Source organism: Chlorocebus sabaeus, chromosome 13 (assembly GCF_047675955.1).
Source record: "Chlorocebus sabaeus isolate Y175 chromosome 13, mChlSab1.0.hap1, whole genome shotgun sequence".
NCBI lineage: Eukaryota > Metazoa > Chordata > Mammalia > Primates > Cercopithecidae > Chlorocebus > Chlorocebus sabaeus.
Window position 1 is genome coordinate 615664 of NC_132916.1, and position 21639 is coordinate 637302.

At 46.1% G+C, this 21639-nt stretch overlaps 1 protein-coding gene across 6 annotated transcripts in view; it reads left to right on the top strand.

Moving 5' to 3' along the window:
• Positions 1-8522, top strand: part of FAM120B (family with sequence similarity 120 member B) — a 92667-nt gene extending 84145 nt beyond the window's left edge. For 5 of the 6 annotated variants that reach the window (XM_038001241.2, XM_038001246.2, XM_038001242.2 and 2 more), the window contains 3 exons: positions 651-743; positions 8008-8059; positions 8219-8522. In XM_038001241.2, the coding sequence (XP_037857169.1) occupies positions 651-743; positions 8008-8048 (134 nt within the window). In that variant the 3' untranslated portion in view covers positions 8049-8059; positions 8219-8522. The remainder of the gene's footprint in view (positions 1-650; positions 744-8007; positions 8060-8218) is intronic. The other variant, XM_038001245.2, reaches the window with a different exon arrangement.
• Positions 8523-21639: the final 13117 nt, after the last annotated feature.

The window sequence follows — 21639 nt, forward strand, 5'->3', positions numbered from 1 at the left end:
GTGACAGTGTGGCCCACCTCACAGATGCTTGCAGTGCACCTGTGGAGCAGGGACGGTACCCATGGCAGGGCTGAGTGGCCTGGGCCTTCTTTGTGGAGCGCCATGGACTATCATGATTCCTTTAAAAAATCACATGAGTTTGTATTTAATCAGGCCTTCTGGTAGAGACAAACAGGACAAGGTGTTATGGACTGGGAAGTTACGGAAATTTTAAAGTGTGAAAAGTGTGTGTGAATGAAGTTTATGGAGAATGGGGAGAAACTCACAAGTCCCAGAAGTGCTGCTTCATGCCTCACCCAGGGCCCCGGAGGGATGGGCTTGGTCATGGGTGCCGTGGCCTGCGTGGGTCCAGGGGGCCCCAGGGAAGAGGAGTGGTTGGGCTGCTCGAGTCTTTGTTTGCAGAGTCTGACCTCTCACCACCAATACCTGATTCCCCTGGGGTAGGGTTTAACATGCAGATCTGTGACTCCACTCCTGAGCCGGGTTCTCTGGGGATGCAGCCTTTAAATTTGCGTTTTTTCATGACCCTCCCTCTGATTTAAGTACAGGCAAACTGCCAACCTGGTGCTGCCTTGCCACCTTTACATGATGTGTCATTTGGGTTAAGACATTTGACAACTTGCTAATCCTCTGACCATGTGTTCCCGCAGGGAGGTGGGGAAGACAGGGCTCCAGCTACCACAGGACGGGCTCTGGGTATAGCCGTTCCAGTCAGGGGCAGCCGTGGAGAGACCAGGGACCAGGTAAGAAGGCCAGCGGTCACTGCTGGGCCACCTGCATGGCACTGCCTCTCACCTTGTGCTTTTGCTGATAACTGCCTGCCTTTCTTTCAGAAAGAGGTTGTATAGTTCCAGTAAATAAAGAGATGAGTATACCGATGCATCTAGTTTTATCATTTAGTGAAATAAAAACAAATAATTTCCATGCTTGATGCTAGCCCTGTGTGCTTCTGGCCCCTTTATTCATTTTCTATCAGTTCATTCTGCTCAAGATCCAGTTTTTGTAATTTGCTCGCTAGAAGGCACTTGTAAAGTTTACATGTGGAAGATCCATTGTTCTCATGAAAAAAGGGCAGGTTATAGTGTTTCACCATAGCTGTGTTCAGGTGATAGCATTCTGATATTTTCCGTGACTTGGATTACAGTGTGAGGTAGAAAATAGCCCCAACCCGGCCGGGCGCAGTGGCTCAAGCCTATAATCCCAGCACTGTGGGAGGCCGAGACGGGAGGATCACGAGGTCAGGAGATCGAGACCATCCTGGCTAACACGGTGAAACCCCGTCTCTACTAAAAATACAAAAAACTAGCCGGGCGAGGTGGCGGGCGCCTGTAGTCCCAGCTACTCCGGAGGCTGAGGCAGGAGAATGGCGTAAACCCAGGAGGCGGAGCTTGCAGTGAGCTGAGATCTGGCCACTGCACTCCAGCCTGGGCGACAGAGCAAGACTCCGTCTCAAAAAAAAAAAAAAAAAGAAAAGAAAATAGCCCCAACCCTGTGTTTTTTACATATGTTGTACAGATACTGTTTTAATGCGTGTATTATGCTGAATTTAAATACATCGAGAGCTTCACATCAGGATTTGAGCTCAAATTCCTTATAGTTTTGAGAGCCAAACTTCATAAACTTTGAAATTACCTAATATTTATCATTTAATGCCTTAAAAGCCAAATCTACCTTTAATTTATGGTATTTGTGACTTTCACAACGTCTCAAATGTGTAGACTCGCAAGCTGCTCAAATTATTCTCTAAAACACAGCAAGTCTTCGGTGTGAAGCCAGTTGACCTTTGGGGTCTGTCTGGGGTGGAGTCTGCATGGAGGCTGCAGGGCCGCACGTCTGTTGAGTACCGTGTCCTTTCCTCTTGGGTCTGTGCAGTCAGCAAACATTGCGAGTCCACTGTATGATTGTGCAGGGCAGATCAGAATTCGTGGTCACTGTGTTTGAAATGCCCGTCCTTGAGAGAGGGCTCCATGAATTTAGGTTTACATGTGCTTGAGATGTTTCCTTGAATGAGCCTAACCTGCGGAAACTCTACCCCACCAAGTCATGTGCTCACTGTCATCTGGAGCTTCTACATGGCCCCCACTGAGCATGTGCAGTCCATCCTCTCACAGTCTCTACTGCAGTTTAACATAAGGGTCACTTCCACTTCGTCACTGACTAAATCATCCGAGTATTTATACCAGTGCAGTGCAGCTGAGATCTGGGCAGAAGACCTTCCGTTTGTGCAAGGATATTTGAGATTGCTTTTAACTTAGAAGGTACTGCAGTTGATTGGAGTAAACCACGAACAGGGAACCTGAAAACAACAGGAGGGGTTTTGTAAACTTACCTAGCCTCAGACTGAAGCCTGGTGCTGGGGGCCGTTGCCGCTGCCCTCGGTGACTCTGGCCTAGGGCTGCAGTCCTGTGTGATGCATGTGCTGTGGCTCTCCAGTTCGCTTCTCCACTCTGGTTAAGAGTCTGCTTTCAGGTCAGAAACTGCAGCCCTGAGGTCGTGTGTGTGTAGATTGCTCAGCGCCTGTCCTGGGGGCTCCCCGTGGGCTGGGGGCGTACAGCCCTGACCTGGCAGATCCTGGCGGATCTGTCTGCAGCTGGCAGTGCACATTAGGGCTGCTTGGGAAGAGTGCAGGGTCTGGGCTTCTGAGTCTTTGGGGTGAAAGGCCTTCCTCACACGAGCCATGGTGAGGCTGCTCCCAGAGGAAGGTGAGCGTGTGCAGAGCACTTAGGTCCAAATGGGTGGGTAGAGCTTACACTCCCCCTCCATCCCTCCCTCGCTCTCTCTGCTGCTTTAAATAGCGGATCTGAGATCTCCTCGACAAGGTGATACTTAAGTAAAGGCCTGATGAGAGGGTGGGAGCTGATGCCAGACACCTCTGTGACAGATGTGGAGACAGAGGAGGCAGTCAGAGCTGTCACGAGGTCAGGTGGGCTAGACCTGGAGGGCCCTGCAGCTCTGTGCGAATCTGGAGTCCACCCCAACCAAGAAGCTTGACCCAGGTGATTGCAGCAGGTGGTGAGACCTCAGTGACCACATCCCGTGGAAATGCTCAAGGCCTGCAGACCGTCCACATCCAGCTGATGATGGCATACAGCTTGGTCTAGATCTAGGGTCTAGTAATGTTGGAAATACTGGGTTGACTGATGTGGAGTAAAGCCACTGGGTGTAACAGACATCCCAGCCTCATCCATCCACACCTTCCCGCCCTGGAGATCCATGACCGGCCTGGCCGTAAATGCCAGGCCAACCTTGATGACATGAAAGGCATGTCCCCTCCAGGTGAGGATTCAGCAGAACCCATCTGACCCAGTAAGGCAGGCTAGGGGGGAGGGAAGAGCCACAGCCTCTCTTTCGGGCAGCCCTGACTGGGCAGGGCATGCTGTCGTGTCCCCTACTCCTAGCCTCGTGGTAAGAAAGGGGACCTTCTGCTTACCCTCTTTGGCTTGGAGTTGTCCCCTTCTTCCCCCTGGGCCTCAGGAAGGTGGGGAGGGGATGGTCAGGAGAGTCCACAGTCCAGATGGGAGGATGGGCAAAGGCTGCGGGTTCTGCAGACAGGTGTGCCCGCCCGTCACGTCACGGAGGAAACGAGAGTGTGCCATCAGGCCTGCCACTGACGGGACGCGTCGCCGCAGGCAACGCCCTGAACCCTTTCCATCGGGCACGTGCCCTGGATAACCTTGAGTATTCCTTTCTAGCTCTGGAATTCTGTGACTTTGGATTCTATATATTGAATGGTGGGTGAGACATTAGTAAAGTGTAGCTCTTAGGAGTCAGTAAGGAAGGTGGAACCGTGTCATAACTCCTAGGAGTGAGTGAGAAAGGTAGAGCTGTGTCATTTACAGACAGATGTACCATCAAGAACATGCCCCGGCCTGCCCTGATCTTAGAAGGTAGGTGGAGTGGGACCTGTTTGGTACTGACTCCTCTGGGAATGGTAAGAGTCACAGGCTTTTCTTTTTTCACTTTCTTCCAGAGGGGGCCCGCTGTGGTAGCTTCAGACAGGCTGACTTTGTCTCAAGCCCTGGTTCTGCCCCTTCCCAGTGGCCTGCCCTTAGGCGATCCCTGGACCCCTGGGCTGCTCCCTGGCTTTTGATCAGTGTGACCTGACCAGCTGCAGGGACGGCGCCTCCACAGCACCAGCACCCAGGCGGAGGTGATCGTGGTCGCTTCTTCCAAAACCAAGTTTTTCCTTTCCTGGCATTAATGCTAACATTTCTCTTAATATTTATGTCAAATTGTTTTGTTAAACATAAAGCAATGTCAGTCCTACCTCAGTATCGCTGTTCTTGCAGAATGAAGTGAAGCAGGAACAGCACCAAAGCCTGCAGGTGTGGCCTGGAGGGAGCAGAGCCATCTGCTTCTCCCAGGGCTCCCCCAGAGCATAGCCCTGGGTCAGGTGCCAGGAAGCATGCCATGCACATTGGCTTCTTTCTTTCTTTAGTGTGATGACAGAGACAACAGGAGCATCTTTGAAGTAGACCAGAAGAACCCCCTTCCTTGGATTGACAGGAAACAGGTTTTTTTCTGATTCTGTTAGCAGAGAACAGTGTCCAGAAATTTCTCCTCCTCATGCAAATTAAAACAGCAGAATGACTTTCCATAGGCAGAACCGTAGCTAGTCATTGTCAGCCCTGGGTCCCTGCCAGGGGAAAGTCTCACTCTTGGAACCCTTTCTGCCTCTGCAGCAGATCCCTCGGCCAGCCAGTAACAGGTACCCCCAGTCACCCCTGGTCTTGCCAGAAGTCCGGAAGCCACCATGGTTTCCTCGTCCTGCCTGGTGGCAGCTCCTTGGGGCAGGCTGAGCTGAGTCTGAGGGATCTCTAAGTGGCATGCAGCGGCTGGTTGTGTGGGTGAGGAGAGAGCCCTCAGATGGACACAGGTTTGGAGGTGATAGGACATGGGGGGCTGGCGGGAGACAGACAGAGGCAGCGTCCCATCAGGACTGAGCTGGAGAGGGAGGCCGTCCAGTAGCTGGCAGAGAAGAGAGGCTCTGAGGACAGCTGACAGAAAGGGCCAGGGAGCAGGGAGGAAGGGAGCAAAGGCAGACTGTCCCCGACAGGAGCCAGGGCAGGCACCGCCGGTATCTCCGGGAGCACTTGTTTCTTAATCCTTTCTGCCTGTAATAGTATAAGCTACTGATAGGAAGCAGAAAATATGTACAGACTGAGTATCCCAAGTCTGAAATCCAGAATGCTCCACAGTCCAGAATTTTTACCCACCAACAGGACGCTCAAAGGAAATGCTCCTTGAAGCATTTTGGAATTTCGGACATTCAGATTAGGGTTGCTGAACCCCGGTAAGTATAATGCAGATATTCCAAAATCTGAAAAAAATCTGAAACCTGAACCACTTCTGGTTCCAAGCATTTCAGAAAAGGGTTACTCAGCCGCTAATAAACAAACCAGGGCTGCCTCCGCAGCCTGTGTCTCTGTGGGTTTGGACGTGTGAGTGGCCACAGGCCTCCCCAGGAGGCACTCCTTTCTCTACCCAGAACATGCCATCCTCCCTTGGGACTCCCTTCGCCCTGGGCTCTGTGGCCCCCTGCACCCTGCGTGTCCCACACTCAGTCCCTCATTTTCATCTTTGCCGTGTTCCCACTGCTGAGGGTGCTGTGCACGTCCCAGGATGGACCTAAGGAGGCAGACTCAGCAGATGAAGGCCCCTGGTGTGTGTGCCCTCTTGTCTTGCTTTAATACTTGCTTCCTGTAGATTCCTGAATCCCTGAGCTGGTCCACAAGGCTGTGGGGGTGGCAGAGGTTCTCCCTAGGTTCTGCATTTTGCCAAGCTTTCCGTAGCATGCCCAGTAATTTGCTTTTAAATCCAGTACGCACATCTGTAAGTACCACTTTAGCACAAGTTTCATTTCTGATACCCATTTATTTAGGATGTCATTGACAAAGACAAATAAAAAGTCAAGTAACCAAAGTGAATTTGTAGCTCTTCCTGACCCAGAAAGGAGCACAGAGGAGATGTGAGCAGTGGGCCCAGGATAAGTGCGGGCACCTGCTGAGTGAAGGACGTGAGACCAGGAGAGCAGCTCCACACCTGTCTCTGCCGCCTCGTTCCTACGTCACTGTTCAGTGGGCTCTCCCGGGCTCTGCAGAGCCCGCAGCCCTCCAGAAAGGAGGAGACGGTCGGGCTACGTGGCGTGAACTCCAGGTGTAGGGTCCCTTCTCACCGCCCACAGGACCACTTAGAATTTCAGGAACTATTGGGCACCTGAAGGAATGTTTGTCAGCCTGGGTGCAAGGCCTAGGGAGGCACGTTTTACCACTTCTGTTCTGGTCACTTAGAAACAATAAAACTGTAATGACCTCAGCAGCTGGAGCCTAACACCACTTCAAGGCCGTGCCCTAGTTTCATAAATAGGTCTTTGACAAAGATTTCTGCTTCATTGGAGTAGATCGTGACAGTAACACAGAAATCAGAGACTGGTGATGCATGCGGTTTGGGGCCAGAAAGTAGCCCTAGGAGACTCTCAGCTTAAAGGCAGAATTGAGATGTTAAATGCCGAATGCCAGATTTAAGAGTTTAGGAATAAGAGCAGGAGAAATTAAGCGGTTCTTGCAAAACAGAAGCGAGGGTGCTACGTTTCATTTGCGTTCTGCCTTCCATGCGGACGTAGTTACACAAATGACATCGGGGTGCCTGTGTGTATTCTCATTTCAGAGATTCCCGTGTAAAGGGTATGTTATACACATACTGGAATGTGCTTTTCAGACCAAGTAATCCACTTTTTCACTTGTAATTACCGTGAGTGACTTTGGGGCAACACATTTCTTCCTGGGTTTTGCCTACCTTGAACTCCTCTTTTGGTATTTCTTGGAGACATTAAAGTAGTTCAAGTAGAAAGTTGTCACTGTTTCCAGGGCAATTGATAGGTAAAAATTCCTTGTATTAGTAAAAACACTAAAAATGCCTCATCATGAAAGTATTCAGTCACTGCCAAAAGGTTGTCAAGCTTCCGGGGCCTGAGTGTGTGGACAGGTAGCGGGGTCCTGGGGAGCCTGAACTCTCTGGTCCACTTCAAAGGCCTCAGAGCTCAGTGCAGGCAGCTGCCCCGAGAACAAAGGCTGCTCAAGTGAGAAGGCTTTAACCTCTTCCTTGCTGTTGCTCAGCCCAGCTGGCAAGAGATGATGTGTTAAATTCCACAGTCCATAGCTACAATTTGCCTGTGACTTTCCAGATTGTCACTTCTCTGTGGTGATTCTGTAGGAGGCCTGCTGTAAAACTGCCTGTGATCATCTGTGATAACAAGGGTGGGGGCAGAGGTAACAAGGGTCTGGAAACCTCATTTTGGCTGTAACCCTCTCCTTTCACACCTTCTGCCGGAGCCCACACTTTTGGGGGGAGTGTGAGAGACCCAGACTGCCCACGGCAGGAGTGGGTCAGAGGAGAGTCGTGGAGACCATCCCCAGTCACTGCGAATGAAGGCTCACACTGTCATACACCAGAAGATAGAGCAGGGAACTCTGGAAGAAAAGTGTTATTTTTAAAATGTGAAAAACTGTCACTGTTTCTACTACGAGGAGGGAGGTTCCGCCCCGAGTCTCTTCCCAACGTTCCCTGTCTGTCAGAAAGGCAGACAGTGGCCACCCACGCTGGGGCTGGAGAAGGGAAGCCTGGGCCAGCCGCAGAAAGAGCTGCACGTGGGCTTCTCTGTGTTGGCAGAACGTCCACGGTGAGCCATCTGCATGTGAATTTCCATTTCCAAACGTCGTCAGCAATAGTAAATGCCTAGAAATCCCGCAGATGGATGGAGCTGGTGTGAAGAGGAACAACTTCGACATTGTTTCCTTCCACGAACCTCTTAATTAATTGCTTCCACTTTAATGGAATAATTATGGAACACAGTTTTAATGGCATGTGGCCACAACTGTGAAGAGGATGAAGCTCTGTCCTCCAAATACAGCTCAGCATCTTTGTTCATACTTAGAAATGTGCAGCGTTCTTGTTTGTGTATTGAGAGAGATGTGTTCTTACTTTGGTTTTCATGTCTGTTTACTGCAGGAAGCAGACAGTATGAGCATGACCAGTGGAGAAGGTACTAGCCGTCCTCCAGGTAAGTTCACCACCCGCATCTCCAGAAGAAATCAGTCACGTCTGTCTTTATAACATAAATCTTCCGTATCACGTACCCAAGTAAACAGGACTCAGATATTGAATCCTGCTGACCTGGTGCCGAGTTAACTTGGTTTCAAGACACGCTTGCTTCCTCCAGAAAGAGCGTGGAGAGAAAAAGAGGCACACCTGGACGCAGAGCCCTGCCAGCGCCCTCCTCTGCTGTCGCAGCTGCAAGGAGACCATGCCTGTGGGAGCCGGGCCTCGCTTGCATGAAGAAGGAAAGATGCCTTTTCAGTGGTGCCTCCGCCCCTCATGCAGAAGGGCTTCTCTCCTGAGCTTGTGCCTGATTCTGTGGCCCAAAACAATCATTGTTAATATCTTCGTGTATTTCATTCTGATCTTTCATTCGTATGTATGATGCCTAGCTAATTTCATTTTAAAATAAATGGGGGTCTGTTGTATTCTGATTTTTTATTAACAACACTAGATTATGAGGGATTGTCTCCTGTTATTAGAAAGTCAGAAAACACTATACAGTAGTCCTCCCTTATCTGCGGGAGAGACATCCCAAGACCCTCAGTGGATGCCTAAGACTGTGGATAGTATGTGTGGAACCCTACATATATGTATACACGTGGCTTTTTCCTCTACGTACATACTGTGGCAAAGCTTAACAAGGAACAGTAAGAGATTAACAGCAGTCAATAACTAATAAAAGTTACGTGAATGTGGTCTCTCTCAAAATATCATACTGTAATCACCCTTCTTGCTATCTGAAAACCAAGACCACCATTAAGTGACTAATGGTCAGAGAAGCTGGATGCGGGGCTGATTCATGTCCCGGGCATGACAGAGCAGGAGGCACGAAGTTTCATCACAATACTCACAATGGCGAGCAAGTTAAAATGGATTTCCCATTTAATGTTTTCAGACTTGAGTTGACCATGAGGAACCAAAACCCCAGAAAGTGAAGCTGAGCATATTTCAGAAATTCTTTTCTAATCAGAAATTCTAATCAAACATAAGTTTCCAACTATGTGTGCTCTTGGTCCTGAGAAGTGTTTGAACAGAAAAGTAACAACTAACTTCCCACCTTTCTGGTGGAAGAGTTAATTCTGCCTGGAGGGTTCTGCCTGGGAGACATGACAGCATGTGTGTGACTCCTGTGTCTGTTTCTGTGGAGTCATCCCTTTCATTTCATTTTGCCAGGGCCTGGCTCAGGATTTTCAGTGGCAGTGCCTGTGAGGACAGGCCTGGCCCTCCATGCAGTCACACAGGAAATCCACAGAGAACATGCTGAGAGAAGCCAGCGGTTGTGCTGCCAGCAGGCCTGGTTTATGATGCCGCAAGTGAATGGCACGTTTGTTCCTCTTTATCTCTGAGCATTGGAGGCTTTTGTTTTTTTTAAAAAAATTAAGTTCAGAGTAATCCTTTTCATGGAAGAATCTTCAGGTCATCCAAGAATTGAAATTTTAAGCCCCAGATTGTACGGAGCTGTACCTGTGGTGAAAGGAATGGCCAGGGTGTTGATGATAGAAAAGATTCAGATGAGGAGTTAGAAGGCTAGCCCTCTGTGGGAGGCTGTCTTCCAGAAACCTCGAACTCATGTCTCTCTCCACCTGAGAAAGGAGAGGAGAAGCTGGTGGTGATCCCCGGTCCCGCTGGGCCGCGCTGTGGCTCTGAAGATGCCCAGGGTCCTTAGGAGGTGCTCACTTCTGTCACCTGAAGACACTGCCTTCTGGTTGTTGCTCTTTAAAAACAAAATAAGCCCCTGAACGTGCTTGCAGGCCTGTTGGTGTGCCTGAACTTGACAAATTACCTTGACCAACAGGCCAAAGGCACAGAGCTCCAAAGCGTCATCTTTCCTTAAAATCCTGAGTGTTGCTAAAAAGGGACACGGCCTCTGGGTATTTTATGACATTTGTATTTCTTATATTTGAAAAACCCTAACCACTCCCTTCAGTTTCTTCTTAAGGACATTTACATCGAATTATTTTCCATGCAAGTCTTGTAGGACCAACATTTTTTCCTAGCTTTGGAAATAGATTTTTTTCATTGCTCTTGTGAGGATTTCCCTATGTCAGTAAACATTAACTTTCTATTTCTTCCATCTTTGCTCATTTGAAACCCCTGCTGCTTCTAGAGCTATTTCTTTGCACTTGTATAACTTTGAAATAAATTCCTCATCCCTTGGACTAAGAGAGTGGGAATCTATGAAAATTGTTTTCTCCTTCATAATACCTAAATTCTAGTTTGTCAATGAAATATTTGTGTTTGGTTAACAAGCCTTATTTAAGCCATTAAGTTAATATAATCTTTATTACACTTGAAAAACCAGAGAACTGAATTTTTTGTCATTCCAATATGTAAGTTAACACTGCAGTCAAGTCTTATGAAATTTCCATATATCAAATTGAAAGTAAAGCAAAATATGTTTATTACTCATAATTAATATACTTTCACATTTCTTTGATTCTTTGTAAGACATTTCAGCATGTGGATGCGGGGAAGGGTGAGCCTGCCCCAGAAACATCTCCCTGCTGCCACCATGGCCACGGCTCTGTGGTCTTTCACTGACTCCTGAAACTCCACGTAAATCTACCATCACCCACCCTGTCTTTGACTGTTCCCTTCACCTTCCTGCTCACAGAAAGCTGGCGTTTCCCCCATACCTTGGTGCATAGAGCTGATGCCCCTCGCATTCTTGGCCTGTTTGCAGGCTGTTGTAGTCACTTCAGCATGTGGTGGTGCAGAACACCTGTTCATTTTGCTCATAGATTCTGGGCGTTGAGTCCAGGCAAGGAAGGAATGGCAGGCATCACCTGTCCTGGCTCCCATGTCTGGGCTTGGCTGGAAGACCTGGAGTCGGACGAATCTTCGTTCTCGCCCGTATCTGGCTGATGCTGGCTCTTAGATGGGGCTTTTGTCTCTCCATGTGAGCCTCTCATTGGTCCTCTAGTCTAGTTAACTGATAACTGGATGGTAACTGGATTCTGAACATAAGCATCCCAAAGGCTAAAGAGCCAGGTAGAAACCATGTTGCTCTTCATAGCCCAGCCTCCAACATCTCTTCTGCCATATCCTGTTCATCAAGGCAGACCAAAAAAAAAAAAAAGTCCAAATTCAGATGGAGATGAAGTAGCTGCTTCCTCTTGGCTGATCAGGACAGAGTCCCAGGAAATCATGTGAGACCAGAAGTATTACCACGGCCGTTTTTGGAAAATACAGTCTTCACAGACCATTTCCCCTTCTCCATTAAAGCAACAAACTTGGAATCTCATCATCCAACCCTGCCACCCATCAGTCCTCCCTATTGGCCTTCGGGTTCCTGGCTTTCACTCTTCCCAGTATGACTCTTGTAATAATTTCTGGCAGCCTTAGTATCTTGTAGCTAATCCTTCTGGTGCCCTGATCTCAGTTCCTTGATGTCCCCTCCCGGTGATCTTGCTCCCCACCTTTGGTCTTGTCATTACCAGTAACTCAACTCCTTCACAGTCTCAGTCCCCAACACTCTCCAGCCACACAGCTCGTTACCTCTGGCATACGGTGATTCCTCAGTCAGACAGGAGCTGGGTCCATTGACCCAGCACACTGCAGCCGAGTGCCTGTCATCAGCCCTGGTCCCTTCTTCACCTGTCCTCCCCTATCTGCTAACTTCCGTGGCCAGTAATGGAAGTGACTTTCTTATATACACTACTTTGCCTCTCTCATTTTATTGTATCTATGTGGTAAAACCATACACCTGCGTTAAATCCAACTCTGCTTTTAGAATGTGACTAGAGAAAATCCCACAGTCATCATTACTGGTCCCACCTTAAATCCAGTGAGCCCTGGGTGCTGCCCGGCGGCCATTCCCCACTTCCCCCCGCTCTTCAGATGCTTGGTTCGTGTCCTCTGCTCAGCCTTCCAGCACTTCTCCTGTCCTCAGTCACAGGTGACAACTTTGCTTTCTGTAAGTTCTCACACCCATGTTTGCTACCCTTCAAGCATCTGCATCATCAAGTCAGAATTCATAAACAGAATACCAGTAGAAATAGACAAATCCACAACAGAGGAAGTATCCACTTTTTAACCTACCCACATGGATGAGCTCACTCTGCTCCTACTTAAGGCCATCTCTCCAGCTGTGAACCCAGGGTCCCTCAGCTGCTCAGACAGCCCCTTGTCCCTGAGTCATCAGCGGTGTCCCCTCCATGCTGTCCGTCCCATCTTACAGAAAACCTCTGCAACCTGCTTCTCATTCCAGCAGCCACATTATGTTTCTTTACCTTTATAGAAAAATAATGTTGAGCCCAGAATCCTAAGGTCAGTCAAATTAGCATTCTACACTAAGAGGAAAAATTAACACATTTTCAGGAATCAGAAATTCTTTGACCCATAGATCCTTTCCAAGAGAAACTGGATAGCAAAATGAGCACATCTAACAGGAATACATGGGCAATGAGAAACAATGTTGAGTACAGAAATTAGTAAAATTTCAGTCATTGCTAAGCAACTATTAACCCAAAGCAAAGAAGCCGAACAATTGGAAACTAAATTTCCATATTATTTCAAGGAAAGAGATGAATGAGGGCAATGAGATAAAAAGAAAAAAGCATACTCTTGCTTAGAAAGGACACAAATTTTTATTAAATCTGAATTTTTTGGAAAAATGTAAGTTTATGCTGAAATGTTAAGCATGCACATCAAAAGAAAAGTAAATAATAAAAGGAAAGTCTTAAAGCTGTCATCTTCATGCATCTGGCATAATAAATGAAAATTACAAGCAAAATACAAGGAGAAATAGACACAGTAGTAGGACACTTAACATGCATTTCACTCTCAGAAATCAAAAGATTTTATAAACCAAAAGAAATGGCATACATTTGAGTAAGTCAGTAAACAAGCTTATTCTAATAGAAATATACAGAACAAATAGATACCTTTTTATTAATATTCTCGAACACAGATGGACAGTTCACAAAATTTAACCATGTAGTAGACCCCAAAGTAAACCTCAGTCAAAATACTGAAAAGCCAATTTACTGAAATAACACAAGCCTATTTTCTGCCCTTAAGAAAATAGAGGCCGGGAGCAGTGGCTCACACCTGTAATCCCAGCACTTTGGGAGGCCGAGGTGGGTGGATCACCTAAGGTCAGGGGTTCGAGACCAACCTGGCCAACATGGAGAAACCCTGTCTCTACTAAAAATACAAAAATTAGCTGGACGTGGTGGTGGGCGCCTGTTGTCCCAGCTATTCAGAAGGCTGAGGCAGGAGAATCACTTCAACCTGGGAGATGGAGGTTGTAGTCAGCCAAGATTGCGCCACTGCACTCCAGCCTGGGTGACAGAGCAAGACTTTAAAAAAAAAAAAAAGAAAGAAAGGAAAAATAGAATGAGAAATCAACAACAAAAGGATAAAAAGCAAAAATATTTCCACTTAGAAATTAACTCACCATTTAAAATATGTATTGAGGAAATCAAAACCAAAATTACTTTTAGAAATACAAGTGTTACCTTAAGAAATTCGTGGGAGGGGAATGATGTCAGAGAAGATGGCAGACCTGGAAGCACCAGGGATCTGTATCCCCACCTAGACAAAAATGGCACTGGCAGAAACTAACCAAAGTAACTATTTTCGAACTCGGGAGTCTACTTGACAACTTGCAGCCTCTAATGGGAAGCTTGCCTGGTAAGTTGTGGTTAGTTTCCATCAGTTTTGGATGCCTGGTTCCCAAGTGCATGGTAGACAGTCATGCACACATTCCTGGTGCAGTTTGCTGGAGCCAGGATGAGCAATAAGGACCTTGTTCTCCAAATACCAGGGCTCTGTGTTGTGATTGCTGCTTTGGATCCCTGAGTTCAGATGGAGGCTGGACACCATTGGTTCTGCCCACACTGGCTAAAGCATCTTCATGGGATCTAATGGAGTGACACCTGTGGGTTTCTATTGATGTGTTTTTGCTTTTTTGGGGAGTCAGGCACTTAAGGATTAGGACATTCAAGAGCAACCATATATAAGAGAAAATTTAGAAAGCTCCGGCACTTGGCCAGGGGAGTGGCAGGTTCAGAAAAAACCTGAGAAGAACTGAGACGTTTTTCCCTCAGGCTGGTCTTCACCACAGAGGCACTCTTTAACAATCAAAAAGCAAACCCAAGGGGAGGAGGATTATCTGATTTCCAGAGGTACAACGTTAAAAGATTAAAATGTCTGTTTTTCAGTGATAAAGAAAATTACATGGCGTACAAGAAACAGGAAAGTATAGCCCATTCGAACAAAACAAAAAATAAATGGCAGTAAATATTTCTGAAGAAGCCTAGATGTCAGACTTACTGGACAAGACTTTGAAACAGCTATCTTAAAGATGCTCAAAGAAAACATGGACAAAGTCCATTGAAAATGTATGAACAAAATGAGAATAACTCAATAAGGATAAATTACAAATAGGATCCAAAAAGAAATTCTAGATCTGAAAAGAACAGTAACTGAAATGAAAATTCACCAGAGGAGTTCAGAAGCAGATTTGAGCAGACAATAAAGAATCAGCAAACTTGAAAATAGGAAAATTATTGAGCCTGATAAATGGAATGAAGAATGAAGAAATGTGAACAGAGCTTAAGGAACCTGGGGAACAGCAAGTGGACCAACACACACATTTCAGGAGTCTCAGAAGGGGAAGAGAGCGAGAAATAGAATAAATAATTCTGAAAACTTCTCCTATTTGATAAAAGACATATCTGCAAATCCAAGAAACTCAACAAACTGCAACTAGGATAAACTTGGAAAGAGACTCATACCAAGACACATTATAGCCAAACCATTGAGGGCCAAAGACAATCCTGAGAGTGAGAAGTTACCCGTCAGATAGATTACAAGGGACCTTCAATAGAATTATTGCCATTTTATCAGAAACTTTGGAGGACAGAGCACAATAGGTAGATATATTTAAAATGCCGAAAGAAAAAACACTGTCAACTGAGAATTGTCTGTCTGGCAAAACTATCCTTCAAAAATGAAGGAACCACTCCCAAATAAACATAAGCTGAGGGAGTTCATTACCACTAGACTTGCTGTGCAAGAAATGCCAAAGGGAAATCCCTCAGGTTGAAATTAAAGGGCCCTAGTCAGTAACTTGATGCCTGGTTCCCAAGTGCTACATGAAGCAGTAAAAAATCTCCAGTAGAGATAAATATATGGGGAATTTTTAAAGCTAGCATTATTATAATTTTGGTTTAGAACTGCACTTTTTATTTTCTATATGATTTGAAAGAAATGCATAAGAAACAACTGACTAATCTACATTATTGAGTTCACAGTGTATAAAGATGTCATTTGCTTCAACATTGTCTCCTACAATAATTCATTAGCTTGATTTCCCAGCCTACTTACTCTTTTTTAATTTGAGGTTTAATTTTTTGAAGTAAAACATTCACATAGTTTAGAGAGTCTGATAGTTCGATAGGCTGTTTTTAAAAGCAGAATAATTTAGAAATTGTTCTGTGTTTCCCAGAAACACCTACTTATACTTTCAGCTTTTCCCTTCTGTGTTTCCCAGAAACACCTACTTATACTTTCAGCTTTTCAGATGATTATTTCCTAATAATCTGTGTATTTCTAAATAAAATTCCTATTGCTACTTCTTTATTTTCTGTTTTAGGGATTACCTATCTAGCACTCAGTATGGACATCAAAGGATTTCCTCTCTTGCCTCTCATCTCACTGCGTTTCCCAGTTCTCTCGAATGTTTTAAATTTTAGTTTATATTACTATTTCCATGAAATCACTGTTCACAGCTAAACCAAATAATTACAGTTACTTTTGCTTTTTCACTTATCACTTGTTTTCCCTAGATTCTTGGTTTTTTTTTTTCTGTGAGTTTAGTTTTCTATACATTTATCATAATTTCAGTTCTCAGTTATAGAAATCTCATTTCAGTACACCTATATATTAGGTATCCTGTCAATTTCATCTTCTCGACATATCTTCTGCTCACTGGCCCAGCCCTGCCTTGTGAGCTGTGGCTGTCATCCCTCTCTCTGGGATTGGGGCACTGAGTCCCATACAATCCTCTTTCTCGATTTATTTCCTTATCCTGAGAGAAGAGGAGAATAGGGAATATGTTTTTGAGGCCTTGCAGGTCTGAAAATGTCTTTATTATACTTTCATATTTAATTAAAAGTTTACCTTGTTGTAGAATTCTAGGTTGGAAATAATTTCTTAGAATTTTGAAGACATTGCCTCATTGTCTCCTCGCTTCCAGTGTTTCAGGCAGGCATCTGATGCTTTTCTGGTTGTTGATGCTTGTCTGTACCCGTATTTTCTCCCTGGCTGTTTATAAGGGCCTCTTTGTCCCTATTTGTGTGAAATTTTGTGATGAGAGACCTTCCTTGGTGTGGGTTTGTTTTTACCTACCATGCTGGGCACTCTGTAGAATTTTCAGTGTAACCCCTCAGTCCTTCATCACAGAACACATGTCTTAGCAACTTAAATTGGCCTGACCAGATATCAGTGTGATTGCCTCAGTTCATCTTTGACTGTTAGCTTCATTATTGTAGAGAATGTCCAATCAAACTGTCCTGGCTGAGCAAAAAGTGCAAGTGGTGTCTTTGCTACAGTTTCTGTCCCATCCATCCTTAGCATCATTGGGAGGAGGAAAATGGGTGGAAGGGCATCTGACTTCTTCCCAGGTGACCTTTTTATAATTTTCTGGAACCTTCTTCCAGAATCCGTCTGTCTTGCCTCTTTCTGCTGAGCCTCCCTCCACAGTAGAAGCTGCTTTTGGTGTGCTGCCTCTGTCAGTGAGCTTCCTACCCCCCTCATCCAATTCTCCACTTAAAAGACACAACTCTTTCCGTCTTTTCCCAATATTAGAAGCTTCAACTTCCGAACCAATGTTCAAGATTTTGCATTACTGAGATTTCACTGCATTTACTTCAACTTTCCACGTATTTTATTTGCCAACTCATCTCTGTCATTTCTCATCTACAGACTTGAGTTTGTGACTCTGACCTGTGGCAAGGAACGTGTTTCCCCCACTCTTAAAGAGGTTGGGATGGGTGAGCTTCCTCTCGAAAGGATCCAGGCATGGCTGCCTTGTGGTCCTGGGGCACCTGCCTGTCTAGCCTTTTGGTGCTTCCAGGAGAGGATCCCATGGGGGAGGCCCAGCCCCCGGAGCCCTCAAGCCTCACCTCCCATTGTCAGTGCTCCTGTCTGCAAAGGTAGCAGTGCCATAAAGCTAATTCTTTTCTTTCAGATCTGGAAAAGTTTTCTTGAATGATTTCTTTGATGATTTTCTGCCCTCCATTTTATCTGTTCTGTTCCCTGTCTCAGAGGTCACACACTATATCATAGTCCTGTAATGATCTTATATTTTCTCTCCTAATATCTGTCATTTTGCCCTACTTTCTGGAAAGGTTTCTCAACTTTATCTTTCATCCCTTCGATTAATTCTTTAATTTTGCTGTTTTTAAATTCTGAAAGCCCAGACTGTTCCTTTTTTGTTGGAAAGTCTTTGTTTCATGGCTGCAACACTTTGTCTTCTGTCTCTGAGAAAATTGTGTCAGTAGTTTTATTTTGTTATTTCATAGTGTCCTTTGTAGACACTATTTTTTCCAAGTGTCTTTTTCTGTTTATTTGGTTGTTTCAGTCTGTTTTCATTTTCAGTTTTTCTTCTGCAATGCCTGGTGATTCTTGAATGCCTCATCTCGTGTAGGAGCTGGGCTTTAAAAAGGTGGCTGAAAGCCTGCCTGCCTGATTGGGTCTTCAGCTGTCTTGTCAGTCATGGAGTCCTTGGGGAAGTCCTGATCTTAGAATCCTTAGCTTTTTCAGTTTCCTTAGATAAGAGTCCTCCGATCTCTTGTTGGAAACACAAGGAGAGTGATACAGTTTAGAAATTCTAGAAAAGCTCTGAGCCTTTGAAACTGGGGGAGGGTAGGAGGTGACAGAGGAGGGCCTTGGGACAACTTCTAGGCTTCTGACTTGAGTTGGGTTCAGATTTTACCACCATGACCTTAGGAAATGCAGGGGAGGACACAAGCAGAGGAGAAGGACACAGCTTTGAGGACCACTGTGGCTGGGCAACTGGCATAGGGCAAGAGGTCTTGACTCAGTGTCTACCGCCTGTTAGCACAGGGCATGGGCAGGAGGACAGCCACCTTGAATGTGCACGTGTGTCTGAAAGGATAACATTACCTCCCCCAGGATTAAATGAGAGAATGTATATCCGTAAAGCATCTAGCCTTACGCAGCACAGTGAGTACACACCACTGTATTCACAGTGGCACAGTTTCCTTCCAACACTAGAGGCATGCAGGCCTGTCAGGCTGGACACAGGCATGGCAGGGACCGGCACCACTCAGGAATCTTGTAGAGACCCAAGAATAGAACCTGGGAACACCAGCACTCGTGGGTCTATTGGAAAGGTGAGTCTACAGAGAGGGGCGGGGAGAAAACGGATCACACAGCACCACAGGCCATTAGAAAGGGTACGTCCCAAGGAAACACATGCGGTGTCCCTGAGATGCCAGGGCCCATAATTAGTCATAGGTTAAAATGGCTGAAAATGTGATCTTTGGTTTCAGCAATTAGGAGATCCATAGTGATGGCTTTGATCTTCCGTTCAGGAAGGGAGGGAGCAGGTCTGAAGGGCATTCTAGAATTAGGTCAGATAGGTACGTAAAAAATAGAACAAAGTTTTCCCAACCAATCTTGACATATCTTACAAATCCACAGATCGGTCACTCTGCCACATTCACACACACCTGGAATTCAGCCACTGCACTCACAAAGGGAACTACAAGTGAGAGATCCACAAGTCCACAGTTGACAGATACTCTTCAGCCTCAGCCACTCACGTTTCCTGGGGCTGCATCCCACAGCCCAGATCCTCCGGCTGCAGCTCACTTTCTACTGGATGAGGGAGACGTTGATTCTGTCACCCATCCCAGGAGTCAGCTTGGAATATCACATGATTGCTGGTGTTTTAGGTGGCCCAGCTGATACCTACTTGCCGGAATAAGACAGAACCCTTTCAGGGTTGAAGAAAGCATTGTTTAAAAGCTTGGACATTGAGCATAAAGTTAGTGTATCTTGCTTATTCTGCAATCAAGGCATATGATGAAATTCACCGTGCATTTTACACAGATGCCCAGTACAGATGTGTTGCGTGGCATCACGTGGACGTGGCTTAAGCCGCCCTGCTGTGCTGTGCATCCTACGTGCAGCAGTTAGAGTGGGGCTGACTCTTAGAGCAACAAGGAGTTGAAGCAGAGTGGAGACAGCTCAGGGGGCTTCAGAGGACCTTCTGGCAGACACTTCATCGAAACAACCTGCCGGCCACATAAAAGTCTCACTGATCTTCACCCTTAAATACAACGATTGTGTGTAACTTAATATGTGTAAATGTTCACATACACATGGTGAATGTGTTTTCAGAAAAGAAGAAAGGAAGAACCATCTTCCTGTGGCCAGCAGAGGCTTGTGCTCTGCTAAGTAGCTGAGAGCAGCCTCTGTGAGCTCTCTCCTTTGGAAAGGTGGAAAACAGCAGGAACACCTCTCCTCCATCCCACACGTGCCCTGGCCACATCTGCAGCACCAGCTCGGCATGCAGTGTCCTCTGACAGCTGCCCTCAAACCTGTCACCCTTGGTTTAGGATGCAATTTCGTGCAAGTCACTCTCACACTGGCTTTTTTGACACGTGTCTGGTACAAGTTCATAAACTCCATAGAGATGCGCACATCAGTGTGTGTGCTGTGACTTCTTGTTTAAGTTTGTCTTGTCAAAAGTGGCCTTATCATTAGCTCACGAGCTCTCCATTGGAGAGAGGAAGTGACTGGCCTGACTCAGGGCTCATAGAAGATGACCTGGTGGCGCACACAGGGGTGGGCAGGAGTGTGCCCAAGGCCCCTCCTCCATTCCAGCATTTCATCTGCCAGTGCCTTGGACGAAGCCACCAGGCAGAGGAAGCACCACGGCCTCACAGACTGAGGGCTTGGCGGCTCTCCTGCGTGTGGTGACAGTGTTCCATAATGCAGTCTTGTGACTTCTTGCCAAATACAAATGGTCTGCTATTACTTGCAAGAAAACATAACTGTTTGCTTTTGTTTTTCATCAAGACCTGTTACTAAAGTTCAAGAGCTGGTAAGGCTGTAGGGCATCTAAGACAGCCCTCCCAGGTGACAAGCGGAGTCCATGTGGTTTGCATGGGGTATTGTGACAGCATCATCACCTGGCCCTGCTCTGCACTTGGCCACCCTTGGTTTTTGACTGCCTAAGCCAGTATCATTGTCCTCAAGGAGTTGGGTTTGCTGCAGTTCAGGATTTCTCTGATTCAAGTCATGTGTACATTCCCTTGGAAAGAAGAAAAAGTGTGGAGTCCTGTGATTTGTGATTGCTCACCCAATGTTATTTAAATATGTGCAAACACAACTTAGATTCCTTATGCTTAAGGTTCTTTCTTAATACAACTTTCAATCTAAGGCATCACAGAAGTGAAATGAAAACAAATTATAAACACACACTGTTGTTGCCACAACCCCCCGCAGTGATGAAATTTAGTCAAATGGTGATGAGATTTAGTCAAACAGTGATGGGATTTAGTCAAACGGTGATGAAATTTAGTCAAATGGTGTTGAGATTCAGTCAAACAGTGATGAGATTTAATCAAACGGTGATAAAATTTAGTCAAATGGTGATGAGATTTAGTCAAACAGTGATGAGATTTAGTCAAACGGTGATGAAATTTAGTCAAACAGTGATGAAACCAGGCAGTCATTGGAAATGCACTGATTTTTTCCTTTTCCCTCATGTTGAGCCAAGTGTGCGAGCTGGTCCTGGGTGCCTGGAAGGCTGCTGGCCATGTGCGTCTGCAGTCCCCTGTGCCATCCCCGGGCCCTGTGGCCTGTGGTCCTCCTCCAGCCCCCATTTCCCCGATGGCCCTTGCTGCCTGCATGGCTGGTTTTGTTCCTGCCATTGCTGCAGGTGCTGTGGGCAATGTCACAGCATGGAAGCCCAGTGGGTAAGCCCCTCAGGCCTGTAGAAACAGCCCTTGGCTTGCAAGCTGTTTGTTTTTCTGAAGGAGGAAATTGAAGGGTGAAATCAGTCTAAGAATCTGATTTATCTCATTATTGCCAACTTTATTAGATGTTAGATAAAAAACAGTTAACTTCAACCTTTTCTACCTGGCACGTTATCTGAACTAAAAAGAAAGAGAAGCAGCAGCCCTTCAAAAAGAGGTTTATCTTTATTTCTTTATGACTTCCTAAAAAGTCTCTTTTATCTGTGGAAGCCGGAGTAAGAATAAACCCCATAAGACACATTGTGAGAGATTGAGGTGATTTCTGTTGGCAGCACCCACACTGTGGGCCGGGTTCCCTCAGGCCTCACCCTGACCAGGGGAGAACCTGAGAACCCAGGGCAGTCCAGGTCACACGGGGACGTCAGGAAACCACCGGCTCTTCACTGATTACAGCTTTGCGTTTCCCCACAGGGGCCACTGAACTTTAATCCTGTTTTCAATAAAACGAGATACAGTAGTCCAGGAAGGTCATGCAGGTCATATGTTTCCCCACTGGCTCTCTCTACGATTTCACTGTCTT